The sequence below is a fragment of the Oncorhynchus clarkii genome, chromosome 32 (assembly GCF_045791955.1).
Source record: "Oncorhynchus clarkii lewisi isolate Uvic-CL-2024 chromosome 32, UVic_Ocla_1.0, whole genome shotgun sequence".
Taxonomy (NCBI): domain Eukaryota; kingdom Metazoa; phylum Chordata; class Actinopteri; order Salmoniformes; family Salmonidae; genus Oncorhynchus; species Oncorhynchus clarkii.
Genome location: NC_092178.1, coordinates 33627037 through 33651598, shown reverse-complemented (window position 1 = coordinate 33651598; position 24562 = coordinate 33627037). Strand labels below are relative to the sequence as shown.

The 24562-nt window shown below is 42.0% G+C and overlaps 2 protein-coding genes across 4 annotated transcripts; both read left to right on the top strand.

Moving 5' to 3' along the window:
- Nucleotides 1-2127: 2127 nt before the first annotated feature.
- LOC139392321 (coiled-coil domain-containing protein 106-like) lies at nucleotides 2128-5737 on the top strand. 2 transcript variants are annotated; one of them, XM_071140224.1, is made up of 7 exons: nucleotides 2128-2178; nucleotides 2465-2528; nucleotides 2718-2816; nucleotides 3256-3447; nucleotides 3812-3973; nucleotides 4125-4322; nucleotides 4484-5737. In XM_071140224.1, exons 2-7 carry the CDS (start codon nucleotides 2495-2497, stop codon nucleotides 4798-4800), a joined length of 1002 nt encoding a protein of 333 aa, XP_070996325.1. In that variant the 5' UTR covers nucleotides 2128-2178; nucleotides 2465-2494; the 3' UTR covers nucleotides 4801-5737. The 2 variants fall into 2 exon arrangements, with proteins under 2 accessions (XP_070996325.1, XP_070996326.1); XM_071140225.1 differs by lacking the exon at nucleotides 3812-3973.
- Nucleotides 5738-5936: 199 nt separating this feature from the next.
- Nucleotides 5937-23240, top strand: LOC139392320 (splicing factor U2AF 65 kDa subunit-like). Of its 2 annotated transcripts, none has more exons than XM_071140221.1 (12): nucleotides 5937-6060; nucleotides 6729-6867; nucleotides 7014-7052; nucleotides 7477-7586; nucleotides 9911-10065; nucleotides 13573-13689; nucleotides 13880-14018; nucleotides 14109-14188; nucleotides 14400-14522; nucleotides 14750-14836; nucleotides 20172-20423; nucleotides 21230-23240. In XM_071140221.1, the coding sequence occupies exons 1-12, from the start codon at nucleotides 6012-6014 to the stop codon at nucleotides 21362-21364; spliced, it is 1425 nt and encodes a 474-aa protein (XP_070996322.1). In that variant the 5' UTR covers nucleotides 5937-6011; the 3' UTR covers nucleotides 21365-23240. The 2 variants fall into 2 exon arrangements, with proteins under 2 accessions (XP_070996322.1, XP_070996323.1); XM_071140222.1 differs by having other exon boundaries at nucleotides 5947-6060; nucleotides 20172-20363; nucleotides 21230-21781.
- Nucleotides 23241-24562: the final 1322 nt, after the last annotated feature.

Here is a 24562-nt window from a genome sequence, read left to right as displayed (position 1 = left end):
TATGAAAAAGATTGACTGTCAGACCACACAAGAGATTTCAAATCACATCCACTAATAGCATCCAATAGTAACCGATGAGCAATTGCATTATTAAAGAAATGTTTTGACATTACTAGTTTGTAATATTTTACCTTTATTTAACTAGGCAAGTCAGTTAAGAACAAATTCTTATTTTCAATGACGGCCTAGGAACAGTGGGTTAACTGCCTTGTTCAGTGGCAGAAGGACAGATGTTTACCTTTAGCTCAGGGATTTGATCTTGCAACCTTTCCGTTACTAGTCCAATGCTCTAACCACTAGACCACCTGCCACCCCTACACAGGGGACATTACATGTTAGGTGAGTGCAGTCAACCCTTTGGCATAAAACACGGCTATTATTACCCATCAAACACTAATACTGCTGGACTCAAGTCTCAGAAGAAAATGTAAAATACTGCACTAGAACAATAACTATTGAAGTGGTTCAATGTGAGGGGACATTGGGGGTAATTGATCCATGTCTGGCATCCACCCACCAACGTGAAGATGGAAAGCCTATTGAAAGAAGTGGCAGGCAGAGCGAGAGGTTACAGATCAATTGCATGTCATTATTTTACATGTTGCAGAGTAGATGCATCACAATTAGTATGTCTTGGCATGTATTTATTTTATTTAACCTTTATTTTAACAGGGAATCATGCTGTCTCTTTGACAGATGAGTCCTATACTGTATTTATAATTTAGAATATGTTTGGGCCTATAACCCATTATTTAAGCCCCGATGAGTAACTTACCTGTTTTTATGGACAGCCTCAGCCCTAAGGTTCCCTGGGGTAATGGATATGCATCTTGCGGCTGAGGGTGCGGGCCAGTCGGTCCACAGTGGTGCCAATGTGGCCCAGCTCTTTGCTGGAGGCAAGGCCGTCAATGTTGCCGCTGTACCCCAGAACCCAGAGACATGAGCATGAACAGTGCCCCTGTGTACACCAGGAGATCCCCAAAGTCTCTGCCTTTGATATCCAGAGGGACAAAGACTCCCACCAGCAAGGCGGCGCCACCCAGCAAGTCCATCAGCACAAGTCCATTTACAGTGGGACAGGCCATCACAGAGCACCATGGTCACACCTGAATGAGTGAGGGAATCAGAAATCTGACAAAAAAAATACAATAAATACTAGGGAATATGAAAAGCTAAATATAATTTATCATTTCCATGAGTGGGAAATAAAAGTGATTGGTATTAGGTAACAAAAATGTAAACACAATGTTTGTATGGTATAAACAGGAATCCACAGGGCAAAAACTGATTTAATCAAAGTTGTTTCCACTTCATTTCAACCCAAAAAGTATATGCAAGGACGTTGAATCAACGTGGAAAACTGTTGAGAATTGCAAAATGTAATCAAAGTAAGAGAATCTCGTATTTTTTTCACCCAACTTTTAAAATAAATCCAACGACAGGGTGAAATTGTTGGTTGAATTCACGTTGAATTCTTGTTAGTTGACAGCTCAACCAAATGTAAATCAAAACTGTGCCCTGTGGGAAGGTACTATTTTATAATCTCAGCATATCCAAACTAATGACATTTTCACTCCAAAGCAACAAAGAAAATAGTAAGGCTAGGCAGAATATTTTGTTAAACAAGCTTTTGATAGTCGGTAGACTGACGTTTAGTTGCGCTTTGTCATGTTTTACACGTTTATTTTTAATTTGCCCAGGTGACACTGATGTCAACTCCGACACCTTTTAATGTCATTATTTATTAGAAAAAATAATTGTCTACCTGGCCAAGTTTTGTATTCTCCCGGAATTGTCGAATTCGAACCCATCTTTAATATTTTTGTGTGTTTTCTCAAAAACGAATTTATCCCCTCCCACAATCTCACCTGAGCTCCTCCCACATACAGTATGCAAAAATTGTATGAAATGATTATCATGGTAGGCTATAAGATGCAAATGCAGTAGTTGATGTAGGTTATTTGAAGACCCGATGAAGTAGATATTAGGTTTGTTTCACTGTAATTATTATACATTCTCATTAGCCATCGAAGAGGAAGTCCGAAGCGTTACACCCCCTACGCAGTAATTACGCACGTGGCTCGATTAGAAAAGCTGTCTAATTCACCCCATTTCACCTGATGGGAAGCGGATGGTTATTAACTTGCTTATTAACTTGCGGCTCGTTTGAAGAACGGGGTAACAACTAATACAAACCATTCGCTGACATTTCATGCTAAAACATCAGTTGTTTTTACCTGTATTCGTATTGCATTCTACATTGATTAGCTACATTTCAATTTCGGAGCAGGTGAACTTACTAGATACCACTTATATGGCGAAATCGCATTGGGGGTATCTTAATTGTTTTACAGCTGGTGACATCACCGTCTCGACGGACTAATGACTGTTTTAACACTTTTCTTGACGTATGATCCACGACGGTGCTTATTATAATGTTACAATGTTGCCATATGTATTACAGATTTGCAGAACAGCACTCAATCCACGAAGGATGACTGATCGGACAAGCACGAGGAATGCAACAGGTACTTTAATTTGTCTTCGTCCTCCGAATAGGCTGTATTGTTATTTTACAAAATGACTTCATTTACTTTGCAAATGTTTAAAATCAGAATTAGCTTACTCAATGCACTTCCATTTAAACAGTATATTTATCAAATTACATGTTTTATTTGTCACTCATGTGTCACTACCATTGACTGTGGTCCCTAAAGGTCTATATAATGTTGTGGATGAATATGAAGTCTCCTTCCCCTTTGAGGAGAACCAGGGCCGGTCTGCCTATCTGAACCAGAGTGAGCAGATTTTGGAAGGTACATTTGGGCATAATACCAGTCAGACAGATATATATATTTTTGGAGGGGGTGTTGGGTAACAACTAGGCTTCTGTATTAACCATTTTATCTGTCTCATACAGAATATTAGTAAGTTAAGCAACCCCTTATAAATGTGTTCTCCTATCATGACCATGTCAGATAAGATAGTTCAGGGCTACTCAAACCTGAGCAACGTGATCTACAGTTTATTGATTGTTACTAATTGGATAGAAATTCCATTCACCTGGAGGGTGGAGGTGATTAAACTACCATCCCTCACGAATAGTGCCCTGCATAATCACCTCCTTGATACCTTAATCAACTAAATTAATCATGTAATTATGGTGTCATAAGTAAGGTGGTCAATAACTTCTCAGGGCCTACCCATGTATGACCAATGCCTCAAACAGTCAAATAATGAACTGCCCCCTTCCAGAGTCGGCTTCTGAAATGCCTCCGCACTACAGCCCGTTCATGCTGATCACCAACCTGCGCACCCACCTTTGTGTGTCCCTGGAGAAGAATTCGTGGCTGCAGAAGCGCATTGAGGACCTGGAGGAGGAACGCAACTTCCTGCGCTGCCAGCTGGAACGCTTTGTCTCCTCCATGAGGACGCCGGAGAGCAACCGTAAAGACTGGGGGGGGTTGGTGGTGGGGAGCACTTTTCTACTGACTTCCCACTGGTCACAGATGTCAATTCAGCATCTATTCCAGGTTGGTTCAATGTAATTTCATTGAACAACGTGGAAACAACATTGATTCAACCAGTGTGTGCCCAGTGGGTCAGTACTTGACTGTACGTTCAATTGAAGCACTGTTTCTTATCTGGTCACACTTTCTATTTAGTGCACTGTTTGGAAGCATAATACAAGTGAATACACAACTATATAAGCTGATACATGGAGAGAGGTGAAATTGAGGTAGAGGGGGAAAAATAATTTAAAAAATTGGAACTCGTTTAAAAATCGATTATCCTCTCCCCTCTTTATTAGATGTTTATCCCGAATCCCAACACACTAGTCTGAACTACACTACTCTGAAACCTCCACCAGAGAGAGCTCCAAGCCCTCCTCCTTCACCCATGACCACCAGGTCTGGAATGCTACGGAAACACGTCCAGAGCCAACCTCACACATGTAGCAGCAGAGTACCTGGTGAGAGGGAAGCAGAATAGATTTTTGGGTGGGATGGCTTTTTAGGAGTGGGAGAGTCATACAGCTTAAGCTAGGCTTTAGTGTCAACCATCATCTAGTGTCTTGAAGTGTACGAGGATACATTTTGTCACTGCCCCCCCCTCCCCCCCAGTAAAACAGGAGGTGCGTGTGATCGAAGAAGATAAGTACTTTGAGGAAGACGGTTATATGGAGGAAGAGGAAGTAGAAGAGGAGGACGATTCATCGGACGAGAAGATGTCCAAGAAAAAAGGATCCAGGAATGGTGGGGAGCCGAGAATGAAAATGAGACGGGTTTTCCGGATTACTCGGGGCAAGGAAAGACAAAGAGGTAATCAAGTCAGTTTATTTCTATGTTATTTCCTATGCCCGGTGCATTCGTCTGCTGCGTAATAATATTCAATTGCATGTTGGAAAAAATTGTTTCCTTGTTATCACACTTTTGGGGGAAATTCCTATCAACTGCTAACTAAAATGTCTCCTCTCCTTCAGTGAAAGATCCTGACGGTGTGCTCCACCGGTACCAGAAGATCCTCCTCACCTACCAGCGCCTGAGGAGCATGTCCAAGGCCTTCCAGGTCCACCGGGTGGACCGCAACACTATGGCCTCCACATCCCCCATCGCCGAGCTGCTGCTGGTAGCCCCAGAGAAGGTGGCTGAGGTGGGCGAGTTTGAGTCTTCCAAGGAGAAGCTCCTGGACTACGCCCGTCGCTGCTACAAGGCCCTGGACGAGCCCATGCACGCCAAAGTGGCAGCCATGAAGAAGAACCACCTGCTTCTGCCCATCTCTTACAGGTTCAGAAACTAATGGAGGGTCCTTTCCTCCTATAAGTTTAGACATGGAGGGAAGGTAGACTGAAAAGTTATTGACCTTCATGGGGAGTCACACATTTTCTTTTTTCGTATTTCTTTTTTTTTTACCTCTTCTCTTGAAGTATCTTATTCATTGTGTTTGAAACATTTTCTGAAGGGCTAATTGCAGGATTACTGCATTGGGGGCACCGAGGGTAGTTTTTTGTTGTTGAGCGAGAGATATGTTTACACTTGTTTTTTTTTTTTGAAGGAAAGAGATGGATTTTGTAACACTGTTGTAGTCTGTCACTGTATTAACTAAAAGCCACACACGGGATAATTTTGTGATGTCGCAACACACTGGATCATTTTGTGATGTAGCAACACACTGGATAATTTTGTGACGTAGCCTATTACAGCAGTTACACAGAAAAATAATGTTGGCTCCATCCTGCTGTTCATGTTAATTGGATTAAGTTTTTATAGTCTTTGATTCATGGCTCTTTCATTGTCAGGTGGCACAGCAGAATGATGATCTGCGGTGTGAGTTTCTGCATGATTCATGAATGGTAGAAGCACTGACATACTGCAGACACTGTATTCCTTCCTTTGAGAGCCCTGCTAGTTTTTGTAGATGACTGCCATTCAGGGAAATATGTTCTACAAGTTTGCGGAGTCCAAATGAATGGAAAATGTGAAGAATTTGAGCTTACATCAAATGTTGTTTTGATGGTAAAGACCGTTAATGGACAGGCACACCGTTCTGAGCCGTGGGTTTCAAGAAACTCCACCTGGACATGTTTATTTTGTTTTCATTGTTGAACCATTTGTTAATACCTGATCCACAGCTATAATATTAATTTGTTAATTTATGTATTTGACATTTTCTTTCCACATTTCGATAGTATATTGAGGTCAGTGAAAGCGGTGTAACCCATCTGCTGTACAATTAAAAAAAAAACATTGTTTGGCAAAATGCAGTTATGCGTTTTAGTAGTTGGTATCTGTCTTCCTAGATATTACATTTCAGAAATATGTCTCTTTCTAACTGGGCTCTGAACAATGTTCCAGAATTCCTCTGTTCAGCACACACACTACATCAGTATTATTCCATGCCGACAGGGGGCATCCTAATTTCCTGTGTCCAGTCTTGATTCAAACAAGCTGTGTTTATTTGTAGCCTTGGTATCAAAACTAACAAGAGAAGTCATCCAATCTGGGTCTAAAATGTCGGATTTTGATGAATTCGAGAGATTGTTGACTGAAAATAAGAAAGGTGAGTGTTGACCATTCATCCTATAGTAATGGTTAATTGTACCAGCTAGGTTTTAGAGATTATTATTATTATTATAGGGAGCTAGCATACCAGTAGCTCGCTGTCACTACATTGCTGTCAGCTAGCTGCTTGCACTAGGCCTATGATTAGTTTACCAAAACAATATTAAATGATGACACATACAGACTCACATGCTGGCACGTCTGCTCGCAATATATGACAAAAGGCACTGATTGACCCGCTAGCCATCACAGAATAGCTAGTCACATCTGCCTGATGAGTGTTTTTTTTTTTTCGGGAGCAAATTAAAAATAATTGGGACCTGTCCATGACTTTTGCTCTTAACTACACCACGCTCACCATCAGTTAGCGTATATAAAGGGTACGATACCAGAACACATTTATGCAATGTAGAATCAGGGAATAGTGTTACAGATATGCCCGCAGATGTGCTAACTCTGCATGCTGATAGCGTGAATGGCAATTGCCTTTTAACTCCTCTAACGTTAGCTATAACAGGAGTAGCAGCATACACTTGTGCTTATGACTTTTTTTTTAAGCAGTATGCTTAAGGATTTGTCTCTCCTCCTGCAACTAAGGGATCCTGTGACTTTGTCACTGTGACTCTCCCCTGCTCGCCTCCCCTTCCTCCCTCTTTCCCCCTTCAGAGCGGGACAAGGAGAATCGGCATGGGTGGCGTACCCCGTCCCGCAGTCTCAGCCGAGAGAGGAAGAAGAGGTGCCGGGAAAGGAGGAAGAGCAGGGAAAGCCGTGGCGACAGCAAGGAACGTCGTCGACACAGGCGCAGGTGGATACTGTACAAGTATTTGAAATTAGTTGCACTTCCATTTTGTGTGAATAGCTTTCTGTGGATCATTGACTGGTTTCAACTATTTCTTTCCCCACCTTTATGCAATAATAAACGGAATACCCTTGTTTTAACTGTTATTTCAGCATACAGACTCAAAAACAATCCCAAGAGACTGTTGTGAGGTACAGTATTACAGAAGACCGTGATGTGCATGGCACTATCAAAGTTGAACTGCTAATTATGAGTCAGGTGTCCATCTGTTAAGTAATGTACTTGGTGGTTGTTGAGTGTTCTAATGTCAGAATGGTTCTTAAGGTAAGGGGAGACGACTTGGATCTATAATGGTCAGAGGCTTACTTTGAAATCAGGGCTTATATTATGGTAAATGTCTGATGTTTAAACCATATACAAATGGGAGCATGTAGATGCCAGGTAGATAGTTATAATACATTGCTCTTAGAACTCTATCAATCCAAAATGTATTTTTTTGTGATATCCCATTGATTCCCATACTTTTGTGCTATCCATTAACCTCCGTCCACACGGTCTCTGCAATGCAAGGCTATATGTCCATCTCTCCTGTCCCCTCCTGTCTCTCTCCTGCAGTCGCTCTCCAGCTCTGCACAGAGAGAAGAAGAAGAAAGTGAGGAAGTACTGGGATGTCCCGGCACCAGGCTTCGAGCATATCACCCCCCTGCAGTACAAGGCTATGCAGGGTCAGTTTGTCAGTACTTGTCAGCACTCACTATAATAGTGTCACATCATGGTCCGTATTATTTTTGCTCAAAAGCAAAGGCTGTTAATGCGATTTTGTATGAAAGTATTCATCTCAGGCCCTCTCACTTAATACATACACAGTTGAAGTCGGAAATTTACATACACCTTAGCCAAATACATTTAAACTCAGTTTTTCACAATTCCTGACATTTAATCATAGTAAAAATTCCCTGTCTTAGGTCAGTTAGGATCACCACTTTATTTTAAGAATGTGAAATGTCTGAATAATAGTAGAGTGATTTATTTCAGCTTTCATTTATTTCATCACATTCCCAGTGGCTCAGAAGTTTAGATACACTCAATTAGTATGTGGTAGCATTGCCTTTAAATTGTTTAACTTGGGTCAAACGTTTCGTTTGTTGAGCGGCCTTTCAGGTTATGTTGATATACGACTCATTTTACTGTGGATGTAGATACGTTTGTATCTGTTTCCTCCACTATCTTCACAAGGTCCTTTGCTGTTGTTCTGGGATTGATTTGCACTTTTTGCACCAAAGTACATTCATCTCTAGGAGACAGAATGCGTCTCTTTCCTGAGTGTTATGACGGCTGCGTAGTCCCATGGTGTTTATACTTGCCTACTATCGTTTGTACAAATGTAAGTGATTCCTTCAGACATTTGTAAATTGCGACCAAGGATGAACCAGACTTGTGGAGGTCTACAATATTTCTTTGAGTTTGAAGGTATGCCTTGAAATACATCCACAGGTACACCTCCAATTGACTCAAATGATGTCAATTTGCCTATCAGAAGCTTCTAAAGCTATGACATAATTTTCTGGAATTTTCCAAGCTGTTTAAAGGCACAGTCAACTTAGTGTATGTAAACTTCTGACCCACTGGAATTATGATACAGTGAATTATAAGTGAAAGAATCTGTCTGTAAACAATTGTTGGAAAAATTACTTGTGTCAAGCTCACAGTAGATGTCCTAACCGACTTTCCAAAACTGCAGTTTGTTAATAACAAGGATTTTGTGGAGTGGTAGAAAATTAGTTTTAATGACTCCAACCTAAGTGTATGTAAACTTCCAACTTCAACTGTACATAAATACAGTGCATTCGGAAATTATTCAGATCCCGTTGCCTTTTTCCACATTTTGTTATGTTACAGCCATATTCTAAAAATTATTACATTTAATTTAAGAAAATCCTTATCAATCTACACAAAATAATACCCCATAATGACAAAGCGAAAACAGGTTTTTAGACATTTGCAAGTTTATTAAAAATAAAAAACAGGATTACCTTATTTACATAAGTATTCAGATCATTTTCTATGAGACTCGAAATTGAGCTCAGGTGCATCCTGTTTCCAATGATCATCCTTGAGATGTTTCTACAACTTGATTGTAGTCCACCTGTGGTAAATTCAATTGATTGGACATGATTTGGAAAGGCACACACTATGTAAGGTCCCACAGTTGACAGTGCATGTCAGAGCAAACACCAAGCCATGAGGTCGAAGGAATTGTCCGTTGAGGTCCGAGACAGGATTGTGTCGAGGGACAGATCTGGGGAAGGGTACCAAAATATTTCTACAGCATTGAAGGACCCCATTGAAGGACCCTCATACCCAAGAAGACTCGAGGCTGTAATCGTTGCCAAAGGTGCTTCAACAATATACAGAGTAAAGGGTCTGAATACTTATGTAAATGTAATATTTTATTAGTTATTTTTTTTAAATATATTTGCCAATATTTCAAAAAATCAGTTTTTACTTTGTCATTATGGGGTAATGTGTATAGATTGATGAGGGAAAAAAATAAGGTTGTAACGTTACAATTTGTGGAAAAAGTGAAGGGGTCTGAGTACTTTACCAATGCACTGTATATAGTCATACATACACTGAGTGTACAAAACATTAAGAACACCTTCTTAATATTGCCCCCCAAAAATGTCCTTTGGGTGGTGGACCATTCTTGATATACACGGGAAACTGTTGAGTGAAAAATCCGCCAGCGTTGCAGTTCTCGACACAAACCGGTGCGCCTGGAACGTATTGCCATGCCCCGTTCAAAGGCACTCTTGTGTCTTGCCCACTTCACCCTCTAAATGGCACATGTCTCAAGGCTTAAACTTTTCTTTAATCTGTCACCTCCCCTTCATCTACTCTTTGATGTGAATTTAACAAGTGACTTCAATAAGGGATCATAGCTTTCACCTGGATTCCCTTGGTCAGCCTATGTCATGGAAAGAGCAGGTGTTGAGTATTTCTTCTCCGTTAGACTCCTATCTAACTTGAGTCCATGTTCCTCTCTCAGCTGCTGGCCAGATCCCAGCCACGGCCCTGCTGCCCACCATGATAACTCCAGAGGGGCTGCCCCCCGCCCCCACCTCTGTACCCGTGGTGGGCAGCCAAATGACCAGGCAGGCCAGGAGGCTCTACGTAGGCAACATACCGTTTGGCATCACAGAGGTATTGGGAATGGGGAAACTGCTACCCTTTCCACACTACCTTAGCAGAGCCAAGCTGAGCGGTACTGTGCTGGCTTGGTTAAGCATTCAACATAGTTGCAGTATGGTTCGGGTTGGCATGGTGGTGTGAAAAGGGTAAATAATTCACATGAAGCAGACTGATGTTTTTTTTCCCACCAATTTTTACTAATGACTTGCCACTGGCTCTGAGTGAAGCCTGTGTCTCTGTATATGCTGATTACTACACATCAGCAAGTGAAGTCAATGCAACACTTGACAAAGAGCTGCAGTGTGCCCTAAAGTCCACAACCAGATGTATCAATTTCAGATCCAGTTACTGATTGGATGCACTGCATATATTATTCACCAAATCTAATGTACAGTTGAAGTCGGAAGTTTACATACACCTTTGCCAAATAAATTTAAACACAGTTTTTCACAATTCCTGGCATTTAATCTTAGTAAAAATTCCCTGTCTTAGGTCAGTTAGGATCACCACTTTATTTTAGGAATGTGAAATGTCAGGATAATAGTAGAGAGTGATATATTTCAGCTTATTTATTTTGTCACATTCCCAGTGGGTCAGAAATTTACATACACTCAATTAGTATTTGGTAGCATTGCCTTTAAATAGTTGAACTTGGGTCAAACGTTTTGGGTAGCCTTCCACAAGCTTCCCACAATAAGTTGGGTACATTTTGGCCCATTCCTCCTGACAGAGCTGGTGTAACTGAGTCAGGTTTGTAGGCCTCCTTGCTCGCACCCGCTTTTTCAGTTCTGCCCACAGATTTTCTATACAATTGAGGTCAGGGCTTTGTGATGGCCACTCCAATACCTTGACTTTGTTGTCCTTAAGCCATTTTGCCACAACTTTGGAAGTATGCTTGGGGTCATTGTCCATTTGGAAGACCCCTTTGCGACCAAGCTTTAACTTCCTGATTGATGTCTTGAGATGTTGCTTCAATATAGACATAATATTCCTCATGATGCAATCTATTTTGTGAAGTGCACCAGTGCCTCCTGTAGCAATGCACCCCCACAACATGATGCTGCCACCCCTGTGCTTCACGGTTGGGATGGTGTTCTTCGGATTACAAGCCTCCCCCTTTTTCCTCCAAACATAACAATGAGCATCATGGCCAAACAGTTCTATTTTTGTTTCATCAGAACAGAGGACATTTCTCCAAAAAGTATGATCTTTGTTCCCATGTGCAGTTGCAAATTGTAGTTTGGATTTATTAGGGTGGTTTTGGAACAGTGGCTTCTTCCTTGCTGAGCGGCCTTTCAGGTTATGTCGATATAGGACTCCTTTTTTACTGTGGATATAGATACTTTTGTACCTGTTTCCTCCAGCATCTTCACAAGGTCTTTTGCTGTTGTTCTGGGATTGATTTGCACTTTTCGCACCAAAGTACATTCATCTCTAGGAGACAGAACGCGTCTCCCTCCTGAGCGGTATGACAGCTGCGGGGTCCCATGGTGTTTATTCATCTCTAGGAGACAGAACGCGTCTCCCTCCTGAGCGGTATGACAGCTGCGGGGTCCCGTGGTGTTTATACTTGCGTACTATTGTTTGTACAGATGAATGTGGTACCTTCAGGCATTTGGAAATTGCTCCCAATGATTAACCAGACTTGTGGAGGTCTACAATTTTTTTTTCTGGGGTCTTGTCTGATTTATTTTGATTTTCCCATGATGTCAAGCAAAGAGGCACTGAGTTTGAAGGTAGGCCTTGAAATACATCCACAGGTACACCTTCAATTGACTCCAAATATGTCAATTCGCCTATCAGAAGCTTCTAAAGCCATGACATAATTTTCTGGAATTTTCCAAGCTGTTTAAAAGGACAGTCAACTTAATGTATGTAAACTTCTAACCCACTGGAATTGTGATACAGTGAGATAATCTGTCTGTAAACAATTGTTGATAAAGTACTCGTGTCATGCACAAAGTAGATGATCTAACCGAATTGCCAAAACTATAGTTTGTTAACAAGAAATGTTAGAGTGGTTGAAAAACAAGTTTTAATGACTCCAATGTAAGTGTATGTAAACTGTAGCCTAACAAAAATATAAAAGCAACATGTAAAGTCTTGGTCCCATGTTTCATGAGCGGAAATAAAATATACCTAACATTTTCCATATGCACAAAAAACGTATTTCTCTAAAATGTTGTGCACAAATGTGTTGACATCCCTGTTAGTCAGCATTCTCCTATGTCACAGTAATCCATCCACCTGACAGGTGTGGCATATCAAGAAGCTGATTAAACAGCATGATAATTACACAGGTGCACCTAAAAGGCCACTCTAAAATGTGCAGTTTTGTCATACAACACAATGCCACAGATGTCTCAAGCTTTGAGGGAGCGTGCAATTGGCATGCTGATTGCAGGAATGTCCACCAGAGCTGTTGCCAGAGAATTGAAGGTTATTTTCTCTATCATAAGCCGCCTCCAACATCGTTTTTAGAGAATTTGGCAGTACCGCCAACCGGCATCACAACCGCAAACCACGTGTAACCACGCCAGCCCAAGACCTTCACATACGGCTTCTTTACCCGCGCGATTGTCTGAGGCCAGCCACACGGAAAGCTGATGAAACTGTGGGTTTGCACAACTGAAGAATTTCTGCACTTTAAGAAACAGTCCAGGGGAAGCTCATCTTAGTACTCGTCGTCCTCACCAGGGTCTTGACCTGACTGCAATTTGCCGTTGTAACCGACTTCAGTGGGCAAATGCTCACCTTTGATGGCCACTGTCACGATGGAGAGGTTTGCACTTCATGGATGAATCCCAGTTTCAATTGTACCAGGCTGGTGTCGTGTGGGCCAGCGGTTTGCTGATGTCAACGTTGTGAACAGAGTGCCCTATGGTGGCGGTGTGGTTATGGTATGGGCAGGCATAAGCTATGGAAATTATACACAATTCTAACTTATGGATGGCAATTTGAATGCACAGAGAAACCGTTATGAGATCCTGAGGCCCATTGTTGTGGCATTCTTCCGGCGCCATCACCTCATGTTTCAGCTTGATCATGCACAGCCCGATGTCGCAAGGATCTGTACACAATTGCTGGAAGCTGAAAATGTCCCAGTTCTTCCATGTCCTGCATACTCACCAGACATGTCACCGATTGAGCATGTTTTGGATGACTTTTGTTTTTAAAGGTATCTGTGACATACCGATGCATGTCTGCATTCCTAGTCATGTGAAATCCATAGATTAGAGCCTAATCAATTCATTTAAATTAGCTGATGTCCTTATATGAACTGTAACTCTGTAAAATCTTTGAAATTGTTGCATGTTGCGTTTGTTCATTGTAGCTGATCGGGTATAAGGCCTAATACAGTTAAAGACTAACGCCTCAACCCTATGCGATATGGTTAAAAATAACTCTGTGCATTTCATCACTACTGTCTCATAGAAGGCTCTCGACCAGGCTGGTTCTATGTACTTCTGCCTTCCCAACTGCAAAACGTATAAGTGATCGTCCATGTTGTGTCAATAGGAAGCAATGATGGATTTCTTCAATGCCCAGATGTGCCTTGGCGGACTCACCCAGGCCCCTGGCAACCCTGTTCTAGCTGTACAGATAAACCAGGACAAGAACTTTGCCTTCCTCGAGGTGTGTGCTCAACTAAAATGTATTTAGTATAAAAATGATGGCATAAAATACATGTCGATCATGGATGGCAGTTGTTAGCTAGCTTGCATTGCCCGCTAACAGTTGCCGTGCTGAAGTATCGTTGAGTTTTGCATGCTTCTACAATAGCACGTCATAATGTTGACCTTCTCTCTACCTGTTCCTCTTCCAGTTCCGCTCGGTGGACGAGACGACCCAGGCCATGGCCTTTGACGGCATCATCTTCCAGGGTCAGAGCCTGAAGATCAGACGGCCACACGACTACCAGCCCCTGCCCGGCATGAGTGAGAGCCCCAGTGTCTATGTACCAGGTGGGTCTTTCGAAAGTTGACACAGTTGAATCCTCTGATTTCAATTTTAAAAAATGTCTTAACCCTATATCTCACTTTTGCTTGGATTAGGAGTGGTTTCGACCGTGGTGCCAGACTCAGCCCACAAACTCTTCATCGGTGGCTTGCCAAATTACCTTAATGATGATCAGGTCAGTCCTTTCTAACTTATTGAAGTCCTTCTTTCTAAGTCTCTAGCATGATCAATACATTTCATAGTACTGTTTAGTTTTGTCAATCATCAAGGTTGAGAATTCATTTGTTTTAGTTCAGACAATATTACTGATAGAGCAATCCATCCCCTCATATTATTTTGTTCATTGTTTGTGTTTTCCGGTCTTCACCCCCCCCCCCCCCCCCTAGGTAAAAGAGCTATTGACCTCCTTTGGCCCTCTGAAGGCCTTCAACCTGGTCAAAGACAGCGCCACGGCCCTCTCCAAGGGCTACGCCTTCTGTGAATATGTGGACGTCAATTTGAACGACCAGGTCAGTGTCAGATATTGCACCTGTATTGCTGTGTGCAATATGTTTCTTGTTATGATCTGATATACCTGGCCAGGTGAAAGCCAATCTCATAGTAGTCGTCTTCCATATTGCTGTTACCCATCCAGCCTTAGCAGATCAGCGCTGTTGTAGGAAAGGAGATGTGGATAGGAAAGTAATTTTGACTATTGTGATGCATCCCTCTGTTCTAACTATGTTTGCCGTCTCAGGCAATTGCAGGGTTGAATGGGATGCAGCTGGGGGACAAGAAGCTCCTGGTCCAGAGAGCCAGTGTTGGGGCCAAGAATGCAGCTCTGGTGAGTAGCAGAGATGATAGACTACAAGTAGAGGCACACTTTACAACTGGGTGCTGTTCAAAAGGAGCAAACGGTTGAAAACATTTTGAAATGGAAGGCACAAAATGTGGGAGAACATGCCAAGAGTGTGCAAAGCTGTCATCAAGGCAAAAGGGGGCTACTTTGGTTACTACATGATTCCATATGTGTTTTGATGTCTTCACTATTATTCTACAATGTAAAAAAATTAAGAAAAACCCTTGAATGAGTAGGTGTGTCCAAACTTTTGACTGGTACTGTAAATATACACACACGCATACAGTGCATTTGGAAAGTATTCAGACCCTTTGACTTTTTCCTAATTCTGTTACAGCCTTATTCTAAAAATAATTAAATACATTTATTTCCTTCATCAATCTACACATGATACCCCATAATGATAAAAAAAACAAAAACGGATACCTTATTATATAAGTATTCAGACCCTTTGCTATGATATTTGAAATTGAGTTCAGGTGCATCCTGTTTCCATTGATCATCCTTGAGATGTTTCTAAAACTTGGAGTTCACCTGTGGTAAATTCAATTGGTTGGACATGATTTGGAAAGGCACATAAGCCATGAGGTCGAAGGAATTTTCCTTAGAGCTCCGAGACAGGATTGTGTCGAGGCACAGATCTGGGGAGGTGTAGCAAAAAATGTTTGCAGCATTGAAGGTCACCAAGAACACAGTGGCTTCCATCATTCTTAAATGGAAGAAGTTTGGAACCACCAAGTCTCTTCCTCGAGCTGTCCGCCCGGCCAAACTGAGCAATCAGGGGAGAAGGGCGTTGGTCAGGGAGGTGACCAAGAACCCGATGGTCACTGACAAAGCTCCAGAGTTCCTCTGTGGAGATGGGAGAACCTTCCAGAAGGACAACCATCTCTGCAGCACTCCACCAATCAGGCCTTTATAGTAGTGGCCAGACGGAAGCCGCTCCTCAATAGAAGGCACATTACAGCCCGCTTGGAGTTTTTCCAAAGGGCACCTAAAGGACTCTCAGACCACGAGAAACAAGATTCTCTGGTATGATGAAACCAAGATTGAACTCTTTAGCCTGAATTCGAAGTGTCACATCTGGAGGAAACCTGGTACCATCCCTACGGTGAAGCATGGTGGTGGCAGCATCATGCTGTGGGATGTTTTTCAGAGGCAGGGACTGGGAGACTAGTCAGGATCGAGGGAAAGATGAACGGAACAAAGTACAGAGAGATCCTTGATGAAAACCTGCTCCAGAGTGCTCAGGACCTCAGACTGGGCGAAGGTTCACCTTCCAACAGGACAACGACCTACACAGCCAAGATAATGCAGGCGTGGCTTTGGGACAAGTCTCTGAATGTCCTTGAGTGGCCCGGACTTGAACCCGATCGAACATCTCTGAAGAGACCTGATGGCATGGCAAGATGGCGCCAACAGACATGGCAGCTCTGCTTCTAGCTCCTAAACAACTTTGCAGTATTTCATTTTTTTATGTATTATTTATTACATTATTAGCACAGAAATGGTTTTGTGTTATTACATACAGCCGGAAATAACTTTTCGAAATCATAGCTCTCCAGCATTATGGTCAGAAATACAACTTTCCTGAATTGGATCCTTTGTTCGTACCCCCCAGGGCAATTGAACTTATCCCAGAGGCTGCTTCAAGTCGCGGCCGGCGGAGAAGAGGTATTCAGAGTGGATTTCTAGCCCGACTCAGGAGGCGGGTACACCATCCACTGCTTCTGAGTATATTACTCACTAATGTTCAGTGTAGGCCCTCAATGAACGACACTGGACTTCATGCAAACTGGAAACCATATATCCTGAGGCCGCATTTATTGTAGCTGGGGATTTTAACAAAGCAAATTTGAGGAAAACACTACCGAAGTTCTACCAACACATTGACTGTAGAACTAGTTTAGGAAAAACACTAGATCACTGCTACTCGCTTTTTCGAGATGCCTACAAGGCCCTCCCCCCGCCCTCCCTTCGGCAAATCAGATCAGGACTCGATTTTGCTCCTCGCTTCCTATAGGCAGAAACTCAAACAGGAAGTATCCATGCTGAGGTCTATTCAATGCTGGTCTGACCAATCGGAATCCATGCTTCAAGATTGTTTTAATCACATGGACTGGCATAAGTTTCGGGTAGCCTCTGAGAATTTCATAATGGACTTTTATTTTGACAGGTTTGCGTTCCAAATGCTGTAGTTTCCTGAGGATCTTTTAGATGATTTGCATTACCAAAGCTTCTCCACGTCTGAGATTGTTTGTTGTTTTCCGAAACAGGTTGAACGATTATGTAAGAGAATGGCTTTGACTCTGTCCATATACTGTCAACAGGTTAGCAGGTGAGAAATGTTGCACTCCGTCACTTTAAATAGCCATTACTAGTTGGGTACCACCCAGTTACTCAACCCTGCACGTTAGAGCCTGCTGCGCTATATACATAGACATGGAATCACTGGCCACTAAATAATGGAACACTAGTCACTTTATTAATGTTTATATACAGCTTTACTCATCTCATATGTATATACGGTATTCTATTCTACTGTATTTAGTCAATTCCACTCCGACATTTCTCGTCCTAATATTTATATTATTATATTTCTTAATTCCATTATTTTACTTTTGAAATGCTTGTGTTCCTAGTGCAGTAGTATCTATTCCATTATTTTACTTGTGGATTTGTGTATTGTTGTGAATTGTTAGACACTACTGCACTAGGAACACAAGCATTTCACCCCCAATAACATCTGCTAAATATGTATAATTGATTTGAAAATAGCTGTGCAGCGACACTCACCATCCAACCTGACAGAGCTTGAAAGTATCTGCATAGAAGAGTGGGAGAAACCTCCCCAAATACAGGTGTGCCAAGCTTGTAGCGTCATACCCAAAGGTGCTTCAACAAAGTACTGAGTGAAGGATCTGAATAGTTATGTAAATGTATTTTGTAAACATTTCTAAAAACCTGTTTTTGCTTTGTCATTATGGGGTATTGTGTGAAGATTGAGGGATTCTTAAAAAAAACAAAAACATTTTAGAATACAGCTGTAACATAACAAAATTTGGAAAAAGTCAAGGGGTCTGAATACTTTCCGAATGCACTGTATGTGTGTGTGTACACTATTGTTCAAAAGTTTGGGGTCATTTAGAATCTCCTAGTTTTTGAAAGAACAGCAAAAAGAAATGAGCCCATTAAAATAGCATAAAATTGATCAGAAATACAGTGTATACATTGTTAATGCTATAAATGACTATTGTAGCTGGATTTTTTTATATTTTTAAATGGAATATCTACATAGGCGTACAGAGGCCCATTATCAGCAACCATCACTCCTGGGTTCCAATGGCACGTTGTGTTAGCTAATCTACGTTTATCATTTTAAAAGTCTAATTGATCATTATAAAACCCTTTTGCAATTATGTTAGCACAGCTGAAAACAGCTGTTCTGATTAAAAGAAGCAATAAAACTGTTCTTCTTTAGATTAGTTAAGTATCTGGAGCATCAGCATTTGTGGGTTACAGACTCGATTACAGGCTCAAAATGGCTAGAAACAAAGAACTTTCTTCTGAAACTGGCTCTAATTAGAATAGAAAGAGGAGTGGGAGGCCCCGGTGCACAACTGAGCAAGAGGACAAGAACATTAGTGTGTCTAGTTTGAGAAACAGACGCCTCACAAGTCCTCAACTGGAAGCTTCATTAAATAGTACCCACAAAACACCAGTCTCAACGTCAACAGTGAAGATGCGATTCCGGGATGCTGGCCTTCTAGGCAGAGTTGCAAAGAAAAAGCCATATCTCAGACTGGCCAATGAAAAGAAAAGATTAAGATGGGCAAACGAACACAGACACTGGACAGAGGAAGATTGGAAAAAAGTGTTATGGACAGATGAATCTAGGTTTGAGGTGTTCAGATCACAAAGAAGAACATTCGTGAGACAAAAAATGAAAAGATGCTGGAGGAGTGGTTGACGCCATCTGTCAAGCATGGTGAAGGCAATGTGATGGTCTGGAGGTGCTTTGGTGGTCGTAAGGTGGGAGATTTGTACAGGGTAAAAGGGATCTTGTAGAAGGAAGACTATCACTCCATTTTTCAACGCCATGCCATACCATGTGGACAGCGCATAACTGCAGCAAATGTCCTCCTACAACAGGACAATGACCCAAAGCAGAGCTCCAAACTATGCAATAACTATTTAGGGAAGAAGCAGTCAGCTGGTTTTCTGTCTATAATGGAGTGGCCAGCACAGTCACTGGATCTCAACCCTATTGAGCTGTTGTGGGAGCAGCTTGACCGTATGGTACGTAAGAAGTGCCCAGCAAGCCAATCCAACTTGTGGGAGGCGCTTCAGGAAGCATGGGGTGAAATCTCTTCAGATTACCTCAACAAATTGACAAGTAGAATGCCAAAGGTCTGCAAGGCTGTAGTTGCTGCAAATGGACGATTATTTGATTATTTCGACTATTTGATTATTTGACACAATTATTATTTCAATTAAAAATCATTATTTATAACCTTGCCAATGTCTTGACTATATGTCCTATTAATTTAGCAATTGATTTCATGTATTTTTGTCATGGAAAACTTGGACATTTCTAAGTGATCCCAAACTTCTGAACGGTAGTGTACATACATCCCTGTATATACAGAGACCACTGCAAAATTATCCGTTTCTCTGGTTTTACTATTTTGTGTATGTGCTTGGGTAAAATGAAAATGTTTGTTTTATTCTATAAACTACTGACATTTCTCCCAAGTTCCAAATATAAATATTGTCATTTAGAGCATTTATTTGCAGAAAATGACAACTGGTCAAAAGAACAAAAGTGTTGTCAGACCTCAAATAATGCAAAGAAAATAAGTTCATATTCATTTTTTAACAACACAACACTAATGTTTTATCTTAAGAAGTGTTCAGAAATCAATATTTGGTGGAATAACCCTGATTTTCATTCACGCGTCTTGGCATGCTCTCCACCAGTCTTTCACATTGATGTTGGGTGTCTTTATGCCACTCCTGGCGCAAAAGTTCAAGCAGCTCGACTTTGTTTGAATGGCTTGTGACCATCGCGAATGACTGACCTGGAACATCAGGCTTTGTTTCATAACTTAATCAGGACAATCCAGAGCTGACTACGGATTGACTAAGCATATACACAACTGCAAAGAGGACACATTATTATTATTATTATTACAAATACAAGTTGGCTAAAAACAATCTAATTTGTTTTACACCCTAAACATTCTAAAAGGTTTTCTACAAGTGCTCATGTTCTTTCAACCTTCCCAATCACCAACACCTCTCCCCACCCTTTCCCCATCAGACGGGTATGAACCAGACCCCGGTGACCCTCCAGGTGCCAGGCCTGATGCCCACCTCCATGGCTTCGCTGGGTGGCCTACCCACTGAGGTCCTCTGCCTGATGAACATGGTGGCTGTGGAGGAGCTGCTGGATGACGAGGAGTACGAGGAGATCGTGGAGGACGTCCGGGATGAGTGCGGCAAGTACGGCCAGGTGAAGAGCATTGAAATCCCCCGGCCTGTGGATGGCCTGGAGGTCCCAGGCACTGGGAAGGTGAGATGAGCAAGGGGAGGGGTAAAGGAGTACCTGGGTGTTAGGATGGGAGGGGATGAGGGCTCATGATGCATGGGGGTGTTTGTTGCAGTCATTTGAGGAGAGTTTGTGTGGTGTGCGTTCTGAAATTGTACATTTTTAAAGTGAATCCGTTCAGTTCAGGTTAAATGATTGAATTCCCTGGCCTACCGAGTGGCGCAGTGGTCTAAGGCACTGCATCGCAGTGTTGCGGTGTCACTACAGCCTTGGGTTCGATCCCAGGCTGTGTCATTTCCGGCCTTGACCCGGAGTCCCATAGGGCAGCGCACAATTGGCCCAGCATCGTCTGGGTTAGGGGAGGGTTTGGCCGGGGGGGCTTTACTTGGCTCATCATGCTCTAGCGACTCCTTGTGGCGGGCGCGGGTGCCTGCAGGCTGACTTCGGTCGTCAGTTAAACGGTGTTTCCTCTGACACATAAGTGCAGCTGGCTTCCGGGTTAAGCGAGCGGGTGTTAAGAAGCGCTGTTCGGCGGGTCATGTTTCGGAGGACCCGACCTTCGCCTCTCCCAAGCCCATTGGAGAGTTGCAGCGACGAGACAAGATTGTAATCACGAAATTGGGGAGAAAAAGGGTGTGAAAAATTTTAAATTTGCCTTTCGCCTCCCATCAAACAAGCATTTCATAACATATCACTTTCACCTTTGTGTGTGTGTGTGTGTTAACATTTATCATAGTTGATTGCTGTAGAATTACATTTAACATGGTTGTCTGGTTCTATACAGAATGGCTATTCACCTACTCTCCTATCCTTTTCTTTCCCTCTCTCAGATCTTTGTGGAGTTCATGACGCTGTTTGACTCCCAGAAGGCCATGCAGGCGCTGACAGGCAGGAAGTTTGCCAACAGGGTGGTGGTGACCAAGTACTGTGACCCAGACGCTTACCACCGCCGAGACTTCTGGTAGACCAGAGAGAGGGAGAGAAGCAGAGTTTTATGTAATGATATGAATATTTATGAGCATCACAACACTCCCAACTTGCATTTTTTTTAAATAGGAGACAAAGTTTGAATTTAGCTACTAGAGAGGCAGACTGGAAGACTTGTTACAAAGATTATTCCTATATTGTATTATAAGAATGGGAGGTACATTTTGTACAGCAAACTGGGTCTGGCCAGTGGATAATATGTATTTATATGGAGTATTTATTTATTAATTTATCACTTTGATATAATGAGTATAAGACGCCTATTGAAGTTCATTTAAGGCCACTTATCAGCAGAATTGGTCAAATTCTGACTTTTCTCCAATTAATTAAGTTCAATCACGATTTTAACCATTTTGTTTTATCCATACTCGAGCCAGGACTTTTTTTATGTTCTAGGCCCCCACCCCCCCCACCACACCCCCCCCCACCACACACACATTTTCAGAACATCAACACCACTTATTGTGAATTCAGCACTGACTTAAGTCTGAGGGGACCTTCAAGTATTGTGTCTTTGTGTACATTTAACTTAGCATCACCGCCCTCTTTTGATAACAAAATGTCTGAAAATGATGCAATGTGACTTTCTCAGTGGGCAACCTCCATTCCACAGAAAACAATGAGACCTCCAACATGGCAACTGCATTGATATGGAGACCTTACAGGCCAGTATATTAACAGGAAGTACCTGCTGAACCAGGCCAGATCCAGAGCCTGTAATAGAAGCCTCTCGATCACGCTGATGCTATGACACAGCGGTGATGATGAAATGTAGTTTTATTAACCCTATCTCATAGGGTTGTATGTGTTAAGTCTTTAACTGTATTTTAGGCCTTACTGTATGTCCAATCAGCTACATTAGATTGGATGCACTGCATATATTATTCACCCAATCAGAGGTACTGTAACTGGATACATTTGGGTCGTGTTCATTAGGGCATACCATAGCAAAATGTTTTGCGACTTAAAAAATAAATATGTATTTCTTATTGTACAAGTTCAGGTAGTTCAGATCCCTCCCCGTTTCAGTCCGTTTTCTTCAGTTTGGTGCCTAATGAACACGACCCTGAACTCTCCCCCTCCACAGCTTCCTCTCTCGCTCTCTCTCGCTCTCTCTCCTCAGACAAACTGCTGTACAACCGAGAGAGAGTTATCACTGCCCTGCCTCAATCCTTGGTTGGTCTTGTAAAACAACATTGACACAATGTTATTTATTTCACTGTAAAATCATATCTGCTGTTTTTTTTGTAGTACGTTTTGCCTCAAAGTGATATCTTTAGGACCAAAAAAAGATGTGAATATACACGTGTGAGGCTTTCTGGAGGATGACATAAATTCAGGTTCGTGACAGGCAATAAAATAGAAAAGTCAAGATAATTTGCAGGCGTGGGTGGGCTCTATTAAAACGATGTGAAGAGTTCAATTACATGGCCCTTTCTTCCACTTATACTCCTCTTTCTTATTCAATTGTTTTCGATTTTCTCTTTACAACAAAGATCACACTTGGAAGAACCTGTCTGCTATTATTTTCCTTTCTATTCCCATCCCCAAGACTTTCCGTTGCTTTGAATTTCATAATGCTCTTTTATTTTGACAGGTTTGCGTTCCAAATGCTGTAGTTTCCTGAGGATCTTTTAGATGATTTGCATTACCAAAGCTTCTCCACGTCTGAGATTGTTTGTTGTTTTCCGAAACAGGTTGAACGATTATGTAAGAGAATGGCTTTGACTCTGTCCGTATACTGTCAACAGGTTAGCAGGTGAGAAATGTTGCACTCCGTCACTTCCCTCTACATTGTTAGGTTGTTTACAGAAGGTCTTGACTGATCTCATTAAAACATATTTAATGTACTCTGATGTCTGTCTGATCTGTTTATTGTCTACAGGGTATTGAATCAGAATTTGAGTGTGCTTGTGGCTCGTCCTTGGTATTTTATGGAGCCAACTATCTGAGATCTGCTCCAAGGCGGAATATTTTTGATGGTGGATGGAAAAGGGATCAAAAGGTGTAATGGAACATTTCTATTACGTGTTCCCAAATGGGTTGAATCGGTCAGTCTTTAATTTCACAGTGCCTCGCAGTAGGGATGGGGAATAAAGACGACGCCAGGCCAAAGTTCTATTCAGTGAGTTTTGATAACTACACTGAAAAAAATATATAAACTCAACATGTAAAGGGTTGGGCCCATGTTTCATGAGTGGAATTAAGACCCCGGAAATGTTTCCTATGCACAAAAAGGGGCACCTTGTGTTGGGGACAATAAAAGGCCACTCTAAAATGTGCAGTTTTGTCACGCAACACAATGCCATAGCTGTCTCAAGTTTTGAGGGAGCGATCAATTGACATGCTGACTGCAGGAATGTCCACAGAGCTGCTGCCAGAGAATTGAATGATTTTCTCAACCATAAGCCGCCTCAAGTCATTTTAGAGAATTTGGCAGTATGTCCAACCGGCCTCACAACCGCAGACCACGTGTATGTTGTTGTGTGGGCGAGCGGTTTGCTGATGTCAACATTGTGAACAGAGTGCCCCATGGTGGCGCTATGGGCATGTATAAGCTACAGACAACAAACACAATTGCATTTTATCGATGGCAATTTGAATGCACAGAGATACCGTGACAAGATCCTGAGGCCCATTGTCGTGCCAGTTATTCCCCGCCATCACCTCAGGTTTCAGCATGAAAGTGCACGCCCCCATGTCGCAAGGCTCTGTACACAATCCCTGTAAGCTGAAAATATCCCAATTCTTCCATGGCCTGCATACTCACCAGACATGTCACCCATTGAGCATGTTTTAAGATGATATGGATCGACATGTTTGACAGCTTATTCCAGTTCCTGCCAATATCCAGCAAGTTCGCACATCCGTTGAAGAGTGGGACACAATTCCACAGGCCACAATCAACAGTCTGATCAATTTTATGCGAAGGAGATGTCACGCTGAATGAGGCAAATGGTAGATACTGACTGGTTTTCTGATCCACGCCCCTAGCTTTTTTAAAGGTATCTGTGACCAACAGATGCATATCCTTATTCTCAGTGATGTGAAATCTATAGATTAGGGCCTAATGAATTTATTTCAATTGACTGATTTCCTTATATGAACTATAACTCAGTAAAATCTTTGAAATTGTTGCATGTTGCATTTATATTTTTGTTCAGTGTTTATATATT

Bases quoted from the DNA above. Each gene is read 5' to 3' on its own strand.
- LOC139392320 (XM_071140221.1), top strand. From the start codon at position 6,012: ATGTCGGATTTTGATGAATTCGAGAGATTGTTGACTGAAAATAAGAAA. The intron at 7,053-7,476 runs GTACAGTATTAC...TCTCTCCTGCAG, and splicing joins TCCCAAGAGACTGTTGTGAG to TCGCTCTCCAGCTCTGCACA. The intron at 10,066-13,572 runs GTATTGGGAATG...TTGTGTCAATAG, and splicing joins TACCGTTTGGCATCACAGAG to GAAGCAATGATGGATTTCTT.
- LOC139392321 (XM_071140224.1), top strand. From the start codon at position 2,495: ATGACTGATCGGACAAGCACGAGGAATGCAACAG. The intron at 2,529-2,717 runs GTACTTTAATTT...TGGTCCCTAAAG, and splicing joins AAGCACGAGGAATGCAACAG to GTCTATATAATGTTGTGGAT. The intron at 3,448-3,811 runs GTAAAGACTGGG...CCTCTTTATTAG, and splicing joins GAGGACGCCGGAGAGCAACC to ATGTTTATCCCGAATCCCAA.